Source organism: Pseudorasbora parva, chromosome 20 (assembly GCF_024679245.1).
Source record: "Pseudorasbora parva isolate DD20220531a chromosome 20, ASM2467924v1, whole genome shotgun sequence".
Lineage (NCBI taxonomy): Eukaryota > Metazoa > Chordata > Actinopteri > Cypriniformes > Gobionidae > Pseudorasbora > Pseudorasbora parva.
In genome coordinates, this window is record NC_090191.1 from 38421438 (window position 1) to 38443126 (window position 21689).

Here is a 21689-nt window from a genome sequence, read left to right on the forward strand (position 1 = left end):
CTGTCAGCGATTAATCTCGGGTTGTAATTGCATTCATCGGAGGACATCGCTCTGGGGAGTTAATATGTCAGTATAATTTCACTGAGTGCTGTATAAAAGCGTTTTATCCCCCAATTCATCACACATGAACAAACGTCTTGTTAACACACAGACCCAGTGAGGGTGTGCAGACCTGTTTTGCCATCATTGGTGATGGTGGTGGAATCGGCGGTGGGCTGTTCCCAGTTCTCCAGCTGCAGGTTCTGGTACTGCATCCGAACCTGAGTGAACTCCTCACTGATGTCAATGGGAGACTGCCTGGCATTGCCGCACACTGGATATTTCTTTACCCAATGCTTCTGGTTTAGGGCCCCTGTAAAGAGTAAGAGTGCAAATAATATAACATACAGTGATGCCAGTAACGCGTTACTCTAATCGGACTACTTTTTCCAGTAATGAGTAATCTAACCCGTTACTATTTCCAAACCAGTAATCAGATTAAAGTAATCTGTGAGTTACAAGATCCAAGTCACTGTGAGTTACTATTTTAGTCATTTTCTTAGGTAAAAAGTTTAAAAATATATTTTTGCTGTCTTCTTGCGTCTCAGGGAGAGTCTCGTTTTTCAGGAAATATTTTTTAATTTCAACTTAAAATGTCAGGAGATACATTGTTGACCTTAAAGTTAAAAATACACTTCCAATAAAGTAAGTGTTGGCAAAAGCAGTTGTCATTTCTATGTTGAGGCGTCAGGGGTGTTGTCGGCAAATGCTGAATGTAACTAATAAAGTAACTTGTAATATTACTTAATTACTTTTAAAACCAAGTAATCTGTAAAGTAACTACGGTACTTTTTAAAGGAGTAATCAATCATCAGTAATCAGATTACTTTTCCAAAGTAACTGTGGCAAAACTGCATATATATATATACACTGTATATATAGCAACTTGAGCAGTAAAGGATATTATTTTGGTCTGCTTATTCAATAAGTTTGATTAATTGATTATTAATTTCAAACAGTTGCATTCAGAATTTTCGGTTCAAGCCAAGAGTTTTTTAATTTCAGTGCATCCCTAATATAAATATTTACCTGTAAAAATGTTTTAAAAATTAAATATATATATTTAGAATCTAGTTAATATCCTAACATTTATTAGATGTATAAATTATATGCCAAAGATGTGGCCAATTAGCCAGTGCATATTATAACACAAATTATAAAATAAAATTTCTTTCAACATTTTCCTGATCCTCTTCTGAGTATAATGTCCTGTTCTATCTATTGTAAAAGGTCAAAAGTGTAAAATAATGGCATATGGCAGCATACTGAGGAACATGGCATGGCATATGAAGAGTCAGTGCTGATCAGAGCAAAATAATGCCACTTGCAGTGGTGTTGAACACATATACTGAAGGCTATGATATATCACACTGACTTCACCAAATGATAAACTCACGGAGCAGATGGCAATGGGTCACACATCACTGAACAAGCACAAGCAATAAACCGCACACACACAAACATAAACACATCAGATTAAAATTGTCCCCGAGGACGCCTCTTTAACTACATGATGAAACGCAAGATCTGAATTAGCAGCTCTGATGTTCCCAGGCAGGATAATTAGCGTGTATTTTCTCAGTGATTTCACTTTCACCTCTCGAGCTGGGTGTTAATACTTCACCCTCTGAAGTGACAACATAATTAATATGTCTCTAAAAGGCTATAAAGGATTAGGCTGTGTAGACACCAGAACCACACCCTCGAGGTGCTTAATATCGACAAACGTCTGCCATTAGCCTGATTGATGGCGTCCACATTCAACAGGAAAACAGTGTCTGCTGGCAAGGTGAACTACAAGTCTGTCAGGATACAGCGGTGCTGCATCTGGCCCGGCAGACACACACACATACGCGGCGTCGTGGATACGCTGTAATCAAAGAGAATGGCTGCTGCTATGGTAACCGTTAGTCCGCGGATGTGGCATAAATGCAGAGCCAGAAGTAATTTGAAGGATTCTTAGTCCTCTGGGCTGCTCTGACATTTTGAATATTTCTATTTTTCTAACAGCATGTAAGGTCAGGCTGCTCGTGACTGAAAGCTGCAATAACAGGTAGGATGCGCTCTGGCCTTTGAAGCATTCTGCCGCTTTATGACGCATGGGAATGAACGTGGGAACAATGGCATACGTGAGCGGTTATTATGGAATCCTCCCCCTCCATAATGACACCCTGATCCATACCGACATTCAGTCTGATTACACCAGCCAATTATCCACAACAGTTTCCTCTCAATTTCCACTAAGGAAGGTCAGCAAAGGGCAGAAGTAGAAAACACAACCTGTGTGAATGTCTGTGGACCCAATACAAATTAGAAAAGCAGCAGCAAAAACACACCTTGTCTGATGGTTAAAATTTGAATATTTCAATATTATAATTTTTTTAAATTATTTATATTATATGATTTACTGGTGTTCGGTCACTTAAAGGGGTCATATAATGGTACATGCACTTTTACAAGTTGATTATACAGCAATGTGTGTTGGTAGTGACTGTACACAACCATCCTATAATGATAAAAATCCATCAAGTGTTTTTTTTTAAATCTCCTTATATGTTTTACCTGTCTGAAATCAAGCCGTTCGATGTGTGACGTCACACAATCAGACACCCCTCCCCACGACTGTTGATTGACAGCAGCGTTTCAGCTCAGACCCGCCCTGAGCGAGCGCAAGCTGTCCGCCATTGTGGATCCGCTGGAGCAGAACGCCGTCAAAGCGATTGTTGTGTTCTGTTCTTGGGTGTAATAATGAACACAGCAGTCCTTTTGATGTTGATATATCTGATATATCGAATTGATACGGTTGAACTTGCACAGATGTGTCCTGAGAGACGCGTTGTCAAACTTTCTCCTGTTGTCTAAGCAACGCTTCACACTCAAAGTCCCCACAGAACAAAGGGGCGGGGTGAGCAAAGCTCATTAGCATAAAATACACATGCACAGAAACGGCTTGCTGAAAACAGAGCTGTTTTTCACCAGGTTAAATGAGGGATTTCTTAGAATACTAAATAGAATTTTTAAATAAAGTATATTACAAAGTTTTAATTTAGACACTAAATAATCATATTAACTTGTACAAAAATGGCATTATATGACCCCTTTAATAGCTGGTATTTGCCTACACTGGATGTGAGCATCACGTCAGAAGCAACAGAAAATGTTGTCTACACTCGATACCGTTTACAGATGCACGTTCAGTTTCTGACTCCACGCACTTGAGTCTGTCAACAACAGGTCAAATGCAAGAGTGAAAGAACGTTCGCTGTCCAGTTTAAACAGCTCATTTGTGTCTCTGTAAAGACATTAGAAGGATCCCAGCATCATAAAAAAGTGGATGGGTTATTTGAATGGCATGCCAGATTGGTTCAGAGGATCATATGTTTGTTTGGAGCATTTTATTTTTCAAACGTGGTACAGTGCAATTGAGACTTTGCAAATAAACATTTGTTAAGAGATGAAGTTATGTTTGGATTCCCATCCTAAACATAGACAAAGTTTCAAAAAAATAATGTTGGACGTTTGATGGAGTATTTCTGTACAAAAATACTCCTTCCGGTTTCTCACAAGTTTCGGAGAGTTTTTTTCGAGTATGGGTCGGCTTGACGTCGACAGAGCGGAAGGTCCTTGTATGGGCCGTACGGGCTCTTCTCCCGGAAGGGTGCGTGCACGCGACCAGAGCGAGAGAGCAAATGCACGACGCCCATAAACACTCTCTCAGGTGCAGATCCAGTCGTCCGTGAACACTTCAGTCACGCCGCGCTCAACTTTATTCCTATGGGTGACATCAAACGACTTTAACACGGCCACATAGCATTCCGGGAAGGCAGCGCTGCATTTGAACCGATTTGAACGCAGAAATGACGGGAAGCTTCACAACATCACTTCAGTCGCGTCGCAAAAGTGGATCTCCACAGTCACTGCTGTCAGGACTTCACGAAATCAACAGTTACCAAAGAAGTGTGTTTTTGACGGAGCGGTCCCAACGATAAAGGTTCACGGTCGTGCTTTGGAAGCAGTCGGTGAGTAAAACTGCTTCAAATGTCTGTTGTTGGCTATCGTTGCGTGAGTAAACATCAGTAAACGACACGATCGTGTATAACGTTAGTTAATTTATCAATGGAGCATGCGATCTATGGTGTGTGTTTAAATACATTTGTTTAGCTGACCTAATAGGTGTCAGTTTGATTATTGTAAAACCACCCAAACATAAACCTAGCGTTCTCACAAAGCGTGCTTCGTCATTCAAATGCGCTAACGGACTCCATTGTTGTTCTATGTATAACGTTAAACTAGTCTGACGTGCAAAACCGTTTTGCTTGCTACTGCTAATGTTTAGTCGAATACAATAGTCCATAAACCGAATCATGTCCTCATAAACTGCGAGTAAACACACACAAACGTTGACTAAATACAGTACATTCCACAGAGACGGCCGTCCTGCTGTTGTTGCTTCTCCTGTTCAATTTATTTCAGCCTCCGGATCTGATTCTAGATCATATCTGTATTAGTTGAATCTGATTGATAGCCATGGTTCATTTAGGGTAGGGTTTTCTTATCCACGGTTGAGGACGTCACCGCTTTGCGCGCTTGTCATTCTTTAGCTCCGCCCACACGATACGCCTCCAGGCGCTCGGTTTTTTCCGGAAAGACTCGGTACAGCCTATATTTCTTTTATAAACATAATAAAACTAAAGACTTTTCGGAGATATGAAGGATGCAATACTACTCTACAGGTACTCAAGATTGACATGAGATTGACTGAAACTGAGTGTTTCACCCCCACTTTAAGTAAATGATTTCATAATGCTTTGTCTGTAAATTAGGGTTTTATGTAGATAATGAAATGGCGATTGGGCGTAAATGCTATTGATGACGTTAGCCAATCAAAAGCCTTAAAGGAGTCAACCCTTTAAAAAGTTAATTTAAGACATTTTAGCTTTTTTCCTTTATATAAAATAAATGCATTCATCCTCCTTCGACCAGTTGCTAGAATGTAGCTTTGGGTGTGAGTAACTTGTAGTATTGTTTCCATGACAACTAAGCTTATGTACACCATAAAGTAATGCCTCTTTTGCGATTGCTAAATAGTTTACACATCAACACTTGCTGTAGGAAAAACATATGTATTTGTATACATTACGTTCTCCATGTGCCCCATGAATAAAACTGAGATCATGAGCCATTACAGCAGAGGTGCTTCTGAGGACGTAGGCGGGTGTCTCTAAATGCTCTATCCGCAGGTTATCAGAGCATGTAGATTAGAGGAAAAAGCTGCAGCCCCCGCAGCAGATGGAGACGGGAGAGGGACCGATGCCAGAGGCAGGAATCACAGGCACCCCTGGGGTTTGGAAAACAGAGTCGATAGGGGACTGACATGCTACAATAACCAATGTGAGCAGATTCAACAACTCTGTCCCAAAACCAAGTGAGCAGTCTTGCCGCCAACAGTACTCCCTACATATACAGTTAAATGGAGCCTAATAAGCGACAAGCAAACTATTAGATCACATACTGAATATTCAGTATTGGCCTGTTTGTTTGTCCAGGATAGGCTTTTCCCATGAAATTTAAAAACATTGAAAGCTAATTCAGAATGCTTTCTCTGTAATGTTCACAATAAAAGGTATCTAGTCCATTGCATTCGCCTAAATGTTCCCACAGTAAAGGATGCTAATACGGATTAGAAGTGAAGAAAAGGCTAGAAAATAAAGTTTTAAAGAGCCCCTGTGGGATATTGCTCATTTAATCGTGTGACCAGATTGCAAGACAACGGTATCTGTTCACAAAAATTCACAAATAGTGCATAATATAATGACAAACAAACAAAAAAATAGACATTTCCCACATATCAGGAGAAAATCTGAAGTGTTATAGAGTCACTGTGTGACTGTCAGCTGAAGTTCCAAGGGTCTATGAACAAATTAGCATTCAAGCTTGACAACTTTTGTTTGAGGAGAGAGGGTTTTATGAGAAACAATTGGAGTTAAACAGAGAAACGTGTTTCGTTCTATTTCTTCACAGGTCTGTGCTGGGCCTCACAATCAAGCGTGTTCTTTCACATGTTAATTCATTTAGTTTCGACTCAGTGAACACACACACACACACACACATATACACACACAGTCAGTATCCTACTCTACTTCAGTCATTCAAACAAGATTTGTTTACTGAGTGACTCAGATTTGGTTTCTTTTTTCCAGGTATGAGAAAGACTATAAAATATGCTTATCGGGTTAAAAATGGATGGATAAATAAATATTATATAATTATAATATTTATATAATAATATTTAATTCATAATATATATAAAAAAGACTTTCCTGTTTCATTCCATTCTGTTTTTTATGTAAGTGTTTTTTTTACTTTTTTTTCTCAGAATGGTGTGATATAAATGCGCAATTGTGAGAAAAACGTCTGAATTGCAAGATATAAAGTCCGAATTTAAAAGATAATTTAGATTTTTTAATCCCACAATCCTCACTATGACGCAATTGCGAGTTTATATCACACAATTCTGAGGGGAAGAGATGAAAAGTCAAAATTACCATTTTATTTTTTATCCTGTGGTGGAAACAAGCTTCCATAGTTTTTCTCCCATTTTCAAAGCGTCCTCCGGCTCGATTTAAAAGCCACAAGTCAAGGGCCTCGCACAATCCTGAATGTCACTTACTCTCTTTAAAGACTTTAGTATCTTAAAGTGTCTAAGACTTTCAGCTAATCTCCGGCACAGGCGGGTCAGTGGCAGTGTGTGCTGGTACCGCTCATTCAGAAGGTCGACTCACTGCCGTCTTTCTAATGGAGAACGGACATTGATCCGTCATTATTCACTTCCATCTACTGCTACCTTATCCCTATCTCTCACTCAAAGGAGAAAAGGTTTTTAAGGCTCTAAGCCAGTGGCATGCCACACTGAAGTCTGGTAAAAACCACACAATAAGGGCATTTGTTCGTTGTCTACCCACCTGTGTACGACCAGTCAACGTCCTCTGTGAATTTGCGTTGCCCTCTAAGGTACGGCGTGGCCAGATCTGGAATGGGAAAGATGAGGAGAGTTGGAGTCAATGCACCAGTAATTCAGAGGAGCACAAATGCATGAGGCGTAAAGCCGGTGTCCTGTACCCTTACAGTCTTTCATTTTATAGTAATCACAAACTAAAACAAAAATGTATAATCTTTGTAAGCCATTATACAAGTGCAAACATTATTTTTTTTTTTGCCAATGCAAAAGTTGCTACCATGAGATTAGGTTGCATGATGCAGTTGCTAGGGTGTTGCCAAGGTGTTCTAAGGGGTGTTTATAGTACATTGCTATATAGTCAATTGCTTTGTGATTTCTAGGGTGTTGAGGATGTTTACTAGAGAGTTGCTATGTAGTCACCAAGGTGTTCTAAGTGGCATATATAGTGCATTTATATGTGGTTGCTAGGGTGTTGCTAATGTGTTCTAAGGGGTGTGTATAGTGCATTGCAACATAGTGAAAATACTTTGTGATTTCAAGGGTGTTTTGGATGTTTACTACGGTGTTTCTATGTAGCTGCTAAGGTGTTCTTAGTGGCATATATAGTGAATTACTATGTGGTTGCTAGGGTGTTGCTATGTTGCTCCTAAAGGGGGTGTATATAGTGCATTGCTCTATAGTGAATTGCTTTGTGATTTCTAGGGTGTTGTGGATGTTTACTAGGGCTTTATTATGTAGCTGCTAGGTGTTCTAAGTAGCATATATAGTGCATTAATATGTGGTTGCTAGGGTGTTGCTAGGGGGTTCTAAGGTGTTATAGTTGGCATATATAGTGCATTTATATGTGGTTGCTAATGTGGTGTTGTGGATGTTTACTAGGCCCTTGTTATGTAGTCGCTAAGATTTGCATATATAAAGCCCCTTTCACACTGCACGTCGGACCTGCAATATTCCCGGAGCATTGCCGGGTCACCTTCTGTGTGAAAGCAACCACGTCCCGGAATTGATTACCGAATTGAACCCGGGTCAGGGACATAGTAACATTGCGGGATTCGACCCGGGACGAGCACTGTGTGAACAAAAGCCAAAACTAATGCCGCAACGTGTACGTAGTTATCGTGCGACTCCTAGAGCTTGTTTTTTCAATAACACAACCCTGCAGTGCCAGAAGAGCTCATCAGTGTTTTAAACGCAGAGAGTGTTCGTATACAAAAGAAACTCAAATTAAACAAGCAGAAATGTGCGCAAGCTGGACACAAGTCGAGACCACTGAGCTCCTTACTATCCACGCTGAAGCTGAGATCGCTCGCCATTATACGTCACATCCGGATGTCACTTGTCAACTCGACCCGGGACCGTTACAGGTTGTGTTTGAAAGCGCACATATTACGGTATTTCGCTGGCAGTGTGAATGGACCAAATCTAGCGGCCCGAAAACAAATGCTGGGTCGCATTATCTGTGTATTTGCCGGAATCGCAGTGTGAAAGGGGCTTAAGTGGCATTTATAGTGAATTTCTGTTGTTTGTAAGGTGTTCTAGGTGGTATACAGTGAAAACTAACACTATGTGTTTTAGTGTGCTGTGGATGTTTGCCAGTGTGTTGCTGTGTTGCTTATAAGGTGTTCTAAATAGTATATTGCATTGCTATGTGATTGCAAGAGTGTTCTTGGTGTTTGCTAGGGCAGGGGTTTTCAAACTTTATGATGCCGAGGACCCCCAAATATGATGAACCTTTATTAGGGACCCACTTATCCACCTATATATTTTTTTTATGTATGAAAAAACATTGAAACTGTTAGATAAATAGTAAGTGTGACATTTTAAATAGAACATTGTTGCCAAATTTAAATCGGCTACACTTCATGTTGGACGTATAACCCTGAAGAAGAACATGTTCAATTAAAAATTACTTGTATAAGCAACTTTCACAATAAACGTATGTAAGCAGCTTATGTAGCGCATTAAGAATACTGCTCTACAAACCCAGTAAGCAAGATAAAGGGCACTAGAGTGAGAAAAACTCACTAGAAAAATACAACGCAAACACACACGATTCTGAAAGTATGTATAGGGCAAACAAGGAGAGAAATGTTTAGAAATAAAACAGTTAGATGGTTCGGTAGACTGTATCCATTTTTGCTTAGTCTTTTAATGATCTGATATTTTTGTGGGGAGCCTTCTGGAGGACCCCTGGTCCTGAAAACCCCTGTGCTAGGGTATTACAGTAGGTTATGCTTTTAAAATGAGTTCATCAGACTCAAGCGGCCTTTCCTATTTCACCCTGTCTCGTTACTCTCTCCAGAGACCGTGGTGTAAATATCTCTAAATGAAAGTGTGATGAGGGAAAGGTCATTATTATAGACTGGGTGTTTTCCGCCATGACTGACATTACTGTCTGATGTGTGTGCTAGTGTATGGTGTCACATGTATGTGTGTGCTAGAACACATGTGAGGCTGCGAGGACACCTGTCCAGACACATCAAAAGACAAATGTCACTGTGTACAAGGGAAAGTGGAGATGAAAGGACATATGACCTTATACACACACAGGTGTGTCCAGTTTGTAGCCCTAACCGCTAGGAAACAACTTCACATGCTTTGACAGTACACAAAGGAATTTATTCAAAAAACACACAAAAAAAACCTGGTGACCACAAGTCCAAGCATCAGTGTAAAATGTCCTTCCAAGGGATTTAGAGATGATGAAAACTGATGAAGCATGTAAAAGTCAGTTAAAGAGCACTTTAACATTTGAACAGTCTTACCCCCTGACCTGACAGCGCTAACTCACCCTGCATGTAATACGGCCGGCCCTGCCACAGCCATCCCTGCCTCCCAGAGCCCATGACTCAGTGAATGGTGACTGAGAACCACAGCTACAATAGATCCTTTCAAGACTTTTGCCACAGAACAGGCCATTATTACAAAGAATAGCCAGACACAAGTTATGTTCACAAACATAAGTGCCTCTGCTTTCTTAGGAAACAGTATAGCTATTTAAATATATATTTTAGTGTGTGAAATCGATTCATTGTGATTTATATATTTCACATAAAAGTTTGTACAAATGTATGTGTGTGTGTGTGTGTGTGTGTGTGTGTGTGTGTGTGTGTGTGTGTGTGTGTGTGTGTGTGTGTGTGTGTGTGTGTGTGTGTGTGTGTGTGTGTGGGTGTGTGGGTGTGTGGGTGTGTGTGTATCAGAGATGCAGATGGCTCAAAACACATATTAAATAACTTAATTTTGATAGATGTGATTAATCGATTTGACAGCACTAATATTTTGATATGCAATATTTAAAATAATAAACATAATCTATACTATTTAAGACAAATAATAATTTTAGAATATAAAATAATAATTATAATACGTATTATTAATTAATTAATTAATTAATTATTCTTTTTTAAATTGTTAATGCTGCCAAAGCGAATAATCGCGATTAATCGCATCAAAAATAAAACTTTGCATGTACATAATATATGTGTATGTACTGTGTATAATTATTATGCAAATATGCACACATGTATGTATATATTTAAAGAAAATGTGTTATAGTATATATATATATATATATATATATATATATATATATATATATATATATATATACACGTTCTATAAATAAGTAACCTGGTTGCCTTAAAATTTTGAGTTTATTGAAATTAAAAATTTGAGTTGATACAATGAAGGAAATTGGTTTAATAAATAAAAACTCAAAATATTATTGTATCTGAACCACATAAAAAAATGTGATTAATCATGAAAACGGCACTATTTGGCATGTTTCTCTGCGTCATCAGAAATAAAACACACACAATTACCCAATATGCTTATAAAATCGTTTTTTTCGTTAAATCGTTAAAAAGTTTGCCGAATCTCAAAAAATGTTTATTGTATTAATTCAAAATTTTAATTTCAATGAACTCAAAATTTTAAGGCAACTAGGTAACTTTTTTTTCTAAATAATGTTTTACAGGGTATACATAATAATTATTCACAGTACACACACATATATTATGTAAACTTTTATTTTGGATGCGATTAATCGTTTAACAGTACTTATATATTATACATTTAAAAATATTATACTATAATATTTGTTATTATATATAATAAAATATTATATATATATATATATATATATATATATATATATATATATATATATATATATATATATATATATAAAATATTATAAATTATAAATGTATATTTTTTTACATTTAAATAATATGTACAATGTATTACAATTTATTTGTTTTGTACCATTCAAAAATGTTACAGGTTTGAATGGTTTTGGGTTGAAGATCAGTGTCCAGAGCAAATGAGTAAAAATTGGCTGTTAGCTAGCAAATATCTTTGCACCCCACCACAGTATTTAGTACATTCAGTATTCTTGTGGTAAAACGTGGTAAAACGCCCATTTATTTAGGACATTTCTTTCCCAAAAATAGGCTTTGTGTTTGACGGTACTGTGGAGTAAATCCCAGTTGGCAGGCCAATGAAACTGCGAGTGGAAAAAGCCCTTTTGCTCAGCTTGTCAAACAAAATCCAGGCCTGTTTCACAGGAACACAGTATCATACTCTGAGGAAGAGCAGCAACCTGCGCCTCACTAAAGCTCCAGAGATTCTCTGGCTTGGGTCCATTTCACAGGCACTGAAAGAAAAGCCTGGGGCAAATTAGATTAAAATTGCTCACAGTTTGATGTTAATGAGTCTATCGCCAATAAAACAAGCCCTTAACTGGACCCCCCTTAAATTTCACATCCTGCATTCTCACTGCTCTCTGAAAGAAAAAAGATAAAGATTCAGGGATTTTCTTCGATTTTACAGTTAAACAAAATTATTAGATGTTTAGATATTTTAAAATTAGCAGCAGAGTTTAAGCCAGTGTTCATGTCATCTGAATTTTCTGTGATTATAGGAGTCACCTGTGAAAATGTATTCATTTCTATAGCAAGATTTAAAGGTATAGTTCACCCAAAAATGAAAATTATCTCATGATATACACACAAGACATCCGAGGTGTATATGACATTCTTCTTTCAGACGAATAAAATCAGAGTTATATTAAAAATGTCCTGGCTATTCCAAGCTTTATAATGGCAGTGAATTGTTGCTCCGTTTTTTAAGTTCATATAAGTGCATCTATCCATCATATAACTGCTCCACACGGCTCCGAGGGGTTAATAAAGGCCTTCTGGAGTGAAGCGATGCGTTTGTGTGACAAAACAAAAATCCATATTTAAAACTTTATAAAGTAAATTATCTAGCTTCCATGTGTAGAAATTGCTGGCTATTGTTAACTTTTAAAGTCACTGCCATTTTGGTTATTTTTATATGACATCACAAAGTGTTTGACACAAGATGTACTCTAAAACTACCCAGTTCTGGCGTGAGCACGCTTTAAGTGCAAAGTTTCTTGAATGAAAACTATCTGGCAGGCAGAAGTTGTTTACTACAGCCTGACTGCAGTCACACGGTCAAAGCCGTCGCACTCGGATGGTGGCTTTGACTGGGAAAGGCTCTCAATATGCAGCCGGTAACCATGTGTCCAGTACCACATAGGAAATGGATGGGGGAGGGATGGTAACCATCCTTTGCCCTCTGCAAACAGCTCTAGAGTCATTCAAATAAATAAGAGGATTAGAAAAGTCTTGAGGAAGCTGGCCAGCACGTCATGTTAACTCATGAACAAAACACAGGGCCTTAAATCCAAGTCCCCCTCCTCGCCGTGCCACTAAATAACTTCCGACACGGAGTTCCCTCCCCTCGTCTTGATGAAACCCAGCCTGTGAACTGTTTCGTGTCCGTCGCTGCTCTCACATGATGGAGAACACCTGTTTGACATCAAGAGGGGCAACAAAATTGTTAAAATGGAAAGCTAATTGAATTATGACATGTGTTCCCAAGGGAATTGATTATATTTGGATCCCTAAGGTCAAGGATTGGAAAAGAGCAACTTGGGAAATAATTAAAGAAAGTTTAAAGCTTCACTGTAATAGCAGAACCGAAATATGGCATCCTGAAATGTAATCCATCTATACTTGCCAAGAACACACAAATTTACATTTACACACATGTTCCAAACCTAAAAAAGAAAGTCAATGGGGTCCAAACTTACGGAGACCCTACAGGGAAAAGGGATATGAGATGAGAAACATCGGAGGAAAAATATATATTTCAATGCGTTTGCATTCACTCGCAAAAATGTTGCATTTCCTCGAAAAACTTTGTGTTAGCTTGCAAATTCAAGCGAATTCAAAGTTTCTCAGGGAAAAGCAAAACATTAGCGAGAGAACGCAAAAGCATTGAAATATGTTTTTTCCTCCTATCTAATTTTTTCTTCTTCACCATGTCCCACAAAACAAAACAAAAACGAAATGAAAAATAACAAAAAGAATTCAGTGGGTACTTCAGCAAATAAAATGTATCTTATTATTATTCCCCGAATAGCGTTTTTGATTGGATATACACTGTTAAAAAAAATGTAGATTTTTCAAAGTACGCCAACAGATTATTGGAGTACATTTTATTAAAGTAATACTATTTCAGCCTTTCTACTACAAAATGTCATGTTTAATTCATCTGCCATTTCTTTGCAATTATTTGTTAATTTAAGCAACTTCAGAGTGAAATTTGTTTCAAAGCCAATTTTCAGTATTTTTGATGCTTTAGAGATACACTTAAAAAAATGTATGTCTCCAATCTCACATCTAAATTTTTCAGTTGGCCAATTTTAATTTTTGTGAAGTGATGCAATTTAATTCACAAAAATGCAATTTGGCCAACTGAAAATTTTTAAAGTGATCAGTCACTAGAAAATGTTCAATTGGAGACCTGCATTTCTTTCCAGTGTACAGGGAGTATGTCCTGGTGCATGTGTGCAGCAGCCTGTGCCAGCTGTTGCTGCAGGGGTCAGAGGGAAAGTGACATGTGGTCTGCGTGAGAACGCTGTGACTGCAGCTGAAGGTAGTAATGCCGGTGAACAGCTGGGGGTTTATACCTTCCCTGACTGACACCCTGGCCCAGTTCTCATACTCTGCCCTGCCTCCAAGATTCACAGTAATGCTCAGAATCACTAATCCAACTTTGAGCAAATGAATTTGCCTTTATCACTCACTGCACAGTTCTCTGTGAGATCTGAGATGTTTTTGAGGGACACTGGAGGGAAAAAAAAATCAAGGCTATGCTGCTGTTGAGGGAATTCTTATCCTCATCCCTCTATTTTTGGATACTTTTTGTAAACAAGAACACTTGGCTCATACATCCTTGGCCCTGTTGTGAGATTTCCATATTGACTAAGGATTAAAAAATAAACGCATTAGTTACTTTTTATGGAATGTAAAGTAATGTGTTATGTTACTTTTGGTTTGCTTTAAATAGCTTTTTCTCACCTGGGCTGGGCTTGCTTATTGTTTTTGCTAATAACAATAACACAATTATATTTTTGGCAAATGTAAAGGCCCTTTCACACCAAGGGCCAGATCTTCTAAACAGGGCAAATTAGCATGAGAGCACTTTTTAAAAAAAAAAAGACGGGAGTGGAAAGTTCAGGGTGTGATCTACTGACGACACACACATTAAAGAGCACGCAGCCAGGTGCGATGATCAACACAATCTACCAGTTAGCGCCTGGTTTAAGACGTGCCTTTTTGGTTGGTTTATAATGGCGCAAACAACAGTAAATTGACAAGTGCAAACCTTATTAAATCACCTTGCATGATTCATTTAAATCCTCTCCTCCCATAAACCTTTGTGTCTGAAAGGTGAACTACTACAAATGCATATGCAATAAGAGCAACTGCAAAAATAACCCTGTCCATGCCTTTTCTGTACTAGTTTTTAGTAAGTGTGGTAAGTAAATCCTGATAGTAGTTTTTTAACTCTAAAAGAGGGTTTCTGCTGGTGCAAGTTGTAAGTAAATCTGGCCCCAAAAGTGAAATAAATAATCCTCAGACTGAATGAACTGCACCTTCACTCCTGTACAGACGAGGGTGCAGCTCAAATATACCTTCCAGCTGTGCTGCCCTTCTGGATAACAGAAGAATGGGAAAGACAAAACAAAAATGAAACCCAAATATTACATTTATCTAAAGTCAACAACAATAACCATCTCCTATAACAACTCCTCTGCATTTTACTCTCATTTTCTCCCAATATGGGGACAGGAGAACTGTCAGTCGAGCAATTTTGCGTTCAAAAGATGTCTAATAGCTGTCCAAACACAGCCCTGACATCTAGCCTAAAACAAGGCAAAATTTGGGCTGTCAGTGAAAATGTAACAGGCGTCTAACCATAGCTCAAGTCATCTAGAGCATGTCAAAGAAATGAAACCAAACACCTTGTTATCTGACTTTGCTTACATGAAGGAATATCATCTCACAAGTTATTTTGGCAAAACCGGCATGTAACCAAATTCAAGGTTATTTTGACTAGAGGTGGGTTACTCCCAGCCGGACTATCGGGTCTATAGTTAACTGAGACAGTGAAATGACAGCTATTGCTTGCTGGTTTGTGTTACTTAGGACATAACTCAGATATTCTGTTGTAAATTTAAAAGTAATGTGTTACCTTACTAGTTACTTGAAAAAAGTAATTGGATTAATCAGAATATGGTAGCAAAACATTAACTGCCTCTTTCTAGGACAAAAATGTTACCAGAGAAAGTGCTGAGGGACTACATTGACTGTTGTGTGTGAGTGTTGACCCAAATCATTTTAAGTACAACTGAGTAAATCTATTTGACAGCAAAACAAATCATTATAGTGAAAAAGTGCGGCGTCTGACAATATATAATATGCACAATACTTTTATCTGGGCTGGTCGCAGCACATCCGAGCAGGAGACGCTCTCCATTCAGCCTTAGGACATGCCTGAGGAAACTCCTTGACAACAGACTGAACCTCCGGTGGCGTTCAGCCACTGGGACTTCCTCTCTATCGCCACAGACACCAGGTCAGATCCGATTCGGAAAAGGAACCAAATCCTGCATATTTCTCTAACAGGTGAAAAGCTTTCCTTCCTTGCCTCACTGTCCGTCCGCTGGACCGAGCCAAAGCCAGAATTCTGCCAGTGCTTCACTAGAGCTCCAGCTCCACATCCTGAGGTCAGGAGGAAGACCACTTTTCTCTTTTTTTCTTCTTTTTTTTTTACAGCGTTCAGCCACATTTTCACGCTTTCTCCAGTTCTATGTCTCCTCTCTAAACATTTACACTATAGATAAACAGAAATAAGTAGAACGGCAGCGAGTGCTGACAGAGAATATCAAGAAGCGGCTTTAAAAACCAATCTTTGCTCAGACTTTCAACACTATTATGGTGTGAAAAGAAAGAAAGAAAGAAAGAAAGAAAGAAAGAAAGAAAGAAAGAAAGAAAGAAAGAAAGAAAGAAAGAAAGAAAGAAAGAAAGAAAGAAAGAAAGCGAAATCTGCTTAAGTTAAGCATGTAGCCTGTGACAGGTGTGAAATTCTGCCATAAATCATAATACATGTTTAAAAGCATTCATATCTCAGAAGATTGGTCTCATACACTATAAAAAATATGTATGTCTATTTCTATTTCTACTATTTCTAAGTGAAAATTACACACTATAAAGATATATTTCAAGTCTTTCTACTTCCAGTTTTCACGTTCAACTCAAAGCGTTTCTATTGCTAGTGAGTTTCGCAAACAAAAAGTGTACATGCATTTTTTATTGGAGTGCCACATGAGACGAGCAGGCAATTCATTTGACATCTAAAGCTCTTTAACTCCACTTCCACACACACACACACACACACACACACACCGACCTCAGTCAGTGGAAAACGATATTCTGCGAACCTGTAAATATCCAGATGACTTTAATCTAATCACACACATTGGAAAGCAATACGACCACTGGAAAACGCAACGGAAATTGAGTGAAATCAAGACGGCTGGCCATCCCAGTGCCTGTCCAGATTTGTTCTGAATGCGAGGAGATTGTATTTCTGCAAGGCTGAATGGCTTTTCTCTAAGGAATGTTTTAGGCCAAAAACAAACAGCTAGCATGTTGTTTTGAGGCAGGTTAACGGAGATACAGCATTGATATGACTATTATCAGGTATTAGGCATCAGGTTCAGCTCAAAACATGTCAGGTTTATTGAAATCATTGTGCATTTAAAATAATCTAGCACATCGCTGTTGATTACTTAAGTCTTCATTTTTAGGATGACATAACGATGCAAGCAATATTGCCTCAGGCTGTGTTAGACAGAGACAGGCGCTGGAAGTCGACTGAAGCTGCCTTTAGTGCTCACCCACAGACACAAGCCTGCACTGCTGACACTCATTATCCGGCTGGACACTGATACACAGTTTGCTCTTTGAGTCTAAGGGGGATTCACAGAAGTTCACTGCAGAAATCAGAAGGACATGATTTAACATCACACACTCCAGCCAAACTATTCATGTCCCAAACAAAACTCGGTGGAGTTGTTTTTTTTTATACCTAAATAGGGTACAACTGCCGAGTTTTAAATAGGCCATAGTATCAATAATTAATGTGGATTTGACATAGATTTATTTATTGATGATAAAGGTTATACAGAGCAGTTGTTCTCACTGGGTTTGGCTTCAGGAAATCCACAGTATGAAAATGATCAACATGACATCTAGTCGTCACCAATCCTGCTGTCAAATCTATAAATCGTGATTATACGCTTCCAAAATAAAATGTTGTGTTTGCATAAAATACATGTGTTTACTGTGTATAATTATTATGTATATATTAAATTACACACACATGCATGTATATATTTAAGAAAAGTGTTATGTTGAATATATAAACAGTATACACATGCACATATTTCTTACATATATATTCATATTATTAATATTATGTAAACATATTTTTCTCCATTGTGAGTGAACCTGCATTTAAATGTATTTTGGGTTGCGTTTTATGGGGTTTTGTGGGGTTTTCAGAGGGCGTGTCATTCAACCTGTCCCGTCAAATTTGACAAGCTTCTACCAAATGACAGACTGATTTCTCCAACATGATTTGGATGCATATCCTGTGACATTTAACAGAAATGTTTCCTACTTCTTTTAGACACAGATAAGCCTGTTTATTTTTACAGTTCTACCAATGCATGATTTCATCATCTGTTGCATTTTACAATATGGGTTACATATCTTTTATGTATGGAGTAATATTAATAAAGTACCTCCATAATTAGGTTTAGGAATAGGGTTTGGTTAGTTGCTTGTAATTATGCATATATTTACTGGACTGGTATTACTATAGTAAGTGCATGCATAACAGGAACACTATAAAATAAAGTGTTTCAAAAATGTGCATATATTTTACATATGATCACGAACCACCCGTTGAGAACCATTTGATCAAGACAATATCCTGTATTAAAAATCATGTACAAACGTGCACTGTGCAGGTAATAAAAAAAATGTCCTCTCTGACCCCTCTTTGGGATCATGTAACCTTGGAAAGGTTCATTCTTCTGCTGCCAAATACCACTAAAGCAAAGTCCATGAAGGACTGAAAAGTAGCTTTTTATGAAGCATCTCCAATATCTCTTTATTGTATATATAAAAAACAGAGATGAGTTCAGATCACTATGCAAACTGAGATAGCAGATCGCAAATCTTGATAATGAAGAGTGATAATGAATTGTAACAAAATCTAATATGGCGTGTTATATTAAATATTACACTTTGTGTTGTGTGGCACCAAGTGTGACAATTGATTGGTGATGCCTGTCACTGTCAGATAATGTCTACTAATGAAATGTCTTTGGATTGTGGGGGTGAAACAATGAAAATCAATCTTTCACTGTCAGTCGTTTGATCAACAGAAACTAAAGAGCATTTTTCCACCACCACCCTTGCTGTGTCTATTTTGTTTCGACATGGCAGGGTGACCCTGGTGTGAATCGATCAATCATGTGTTTGGTGGGCAGAATCACTCTCTCTTCTCTCTTCTCTCTCTTCCTGCTGCTGGCATTAATGGTGAATGAGCGTCACTGAGACAAAAGCAGCACAAAACGGGCTTCCCCTGCCATCACATCCAATAGCAGGGTGTAACATGCGCAAGCACTCTGTCTGCATATCTCCAACACACACGTAAAGTGTCAGCACAGCTGCCTGAGTAACTCCTGAACTGAACAAGAAATAACTAATGCTCCTCAGCAAAAGCAGTAGTGCTTCAACATTTAGACTGATGTAGCAGGACAATGGTGTATTGTCAAATCTGAGGAGAAGAGATCAGCATGAGTGTGTGTGTGTGTGTGTGTGTGTGTGTGTGTGTGTGTGTGTGTGTGTGTGTGTGTGTGTGTGTGTGTGTGTGTGTGTGTGTGTGTGTGTGTGTGTTGTGTGTGTTGTGTTTGTGTATGTATGTATTTATGTAAATTTATGTAAGTGAATGAGTGAATGAGTGAGTGAATGAGTGAGTGAGAGTGTGTGTGTGTGTTAGGTGAGCGAGTGTGTGTGTGGGGGGGGGGGGTAAATCCCTACGTTATGGGGACAAAATGTCCCCACAAAGATGGCAATATCTGAAATTCTTGTCCTTGTGGGGACATTTTTTGGTCCCCATGAGGAAAACATCTTATGACCTTAACACCTTGCCTTATAAATCACACAGAAGGAGTTTTTTTGAGAAAGTAAAAATGCAGAATGTTTCCTGTGATGGGTAGGTTTAGGGGCAGGGGCAGTGTAAGGGGATCGAAAATACGGTTTGAACAGTATAAATACCATTACGCCTATGGAAAGTCCCCATAAAATATGGAAACACTACATGTGTGTGTGTGTGTGTGTGTGTGTGTGTGTGTGTGTGTGTGTGTGTGTGTGTGTGTGTGTGTGTGTGTGTGTGTGTGTGTGTGTGTGAGCCTGTTTATGTGGTTTATGAGGACACATATTTGTATAACTACATGGGTATTACACTGGTATTACACTATAAATGTGGTTTATGAGGACATATCAAATGTCCTCATAATTCAAATGGCCTTAAAAACATACTAAATGATGTTTTTTTGAGAAAGTAAAAATGCAGAATGTTTCCTGTGATGGGTAGGTTTAGGGGCAGGGGCAGTGTAAGGGGATAGAAAATACGGTTTGTACAGTATAAAAACCATTACGCCTATGGAGAGTCCCTGTAAACCACATAGACCAACATGTGTGTGTGTGTGTGTGTGTGTGTGTGTGTGTGTGTGTGTGTGTGTGTGTGTGTGTGTGTGTGTGTGTGTGTGTGTGTGTGTGTGTGTATCAGAGATGCAGATGGCTCAAAACACATGCTGTCAAAATCACATTGCTTTATATTTCCCCACCATGTCAAATTACATTTAATTCAGCAGGATGAACAGAGACAGAGAGATTAAAAGACCATCATATTGGCGACTGAGTGCCAAGAGCAATGAGCCAAAGTCTGTCCTACATCTGAAACCTCCTTGAAGCTGAAGCTCAGCGTTATTTAAAAAAAAAAAAAAAAACGATTTCACTGCAAGAAAATAAAACATTTAGGCAATTCACAGCCTGCATAATAAATCAACAGACTTCATCTTTATTAATAAACTCTAGCACACTCTGGCATCTTCACAAATCTGACATTGGATTGTTCTATACAGAAATAAAGCAATAAAACCCTGTAACAACCATAAAAAGTAACTTATATAACCGCAAATAAAGCACAAAAAAGAAGCACTTTAATGATTAACAACAATCCATTAAACATTAATTTCCATGTTTTATACAAGACTTTGATTAAATACAAAAACCTAAACTATTGCACACACACATAGGCTAGTATAAACATATGAAAGGATTAATAATATTTCCGCTCTCAATCTGATCCATACACCGTTCACTCAACAGACATCGATGTCAACACATTTATTGCTATGATTTTATCTTATAGGACTGAGATTACTATACTTTAAGCAACAACAACAAAAAGCATTAATAAAATATTCATAAATGCACCAACAACCTGTGGAAATAAAGCTCTTGGATACACACAACTTTACGCATCAATGCAACCATCTATGAGGACGCATCCATCACTCGTGTGTAAGTGTATTTACTCGTTACCTGTGTGACAGATGAGCCACAGCTGCGCGATGAACAGATGTGATTTGGATGTGATCAGACGCATCATCTTCAGACTCGAGTTAAACGCTGATCTATTGATAACGCAATAACCGCGACTGCAGTGATGTTACAGCGGATCCATGTCAGTGTTGCGCGTTATCCTGTTCGTCTTTCCCACGCTAGAGCTTCATTCACTGTACGATCATAGCGCGCGAGAGGAGAGACGCTGCGTTCACGCGCCGCCCACAGCCTCGACAGTCTCGCGCATAATCAATCGTAGGTTTACGGTCCGAATAACTGGACGTGCGGTCAAAAAACAGTGCTAGTGACATGCAACGTGGCGTTTAATGTGAGGTTCACCTTTTATAATACGCTGAGAGCTTTGTGAGATTTAAACAACATGCAATGTGTGCGTTTGTTGGTTTATGCATGTGCATGCATTGCATATAAATGATTAGAAAGGACTTTTATGCTGAAAGCTGCCTGTTGACACCTGTTGGAGAAAAACAAGATGGAATGAGTTATTTATGTTATGCTGTACTTTGTCTTAATATACTGTATTAAATGTTAGGCTACTCTCCGTTTTGGCAAACAATCAATGTTCTTTTAAAGTGAAAGTTAGGACG

General features: G+C 38.4%; 1 protein-coding gene across 4 annotated transcripts in view; it reads right to left on the reverse strand.

The window, feature by feature from the left end:
• ptprz1b (protein tyrosine phosphatase receptor type Z1b) overlaps nt 1-21415 on the reverse strand; it is a 43660-nt gene extending 22245 nt beyond the window's left edge. For 2 of the 4 annotated variants that reach the window (XM_067427366.1, XM_067427363.1), the window contains exons 1-3: nt 21064-21414; nt 7002-7067; nt 173-352 (exon numbers count right to left, since the gene is read on the reverse strand). In XM_067427366.1, coding sequence (XP_067283467.1) covers nt 173-352; nt 7002-7067; nt 21064-21130 — 313 coding nt within the window. In that variant the 5' untranslated portion in view covers nt 21131-21414. Of the gene's footprint in view, nt 1-172; nt 353-7001; nt 7068-21063 lie in introns of all 4 variants that reach the window. The other 2 variants (XM_067427364.1, XM_067427365.1) reach the window with 2 other exon arrangements.
• Nucleotides 21416-21689: the final 274 nt, after the last annotated feature.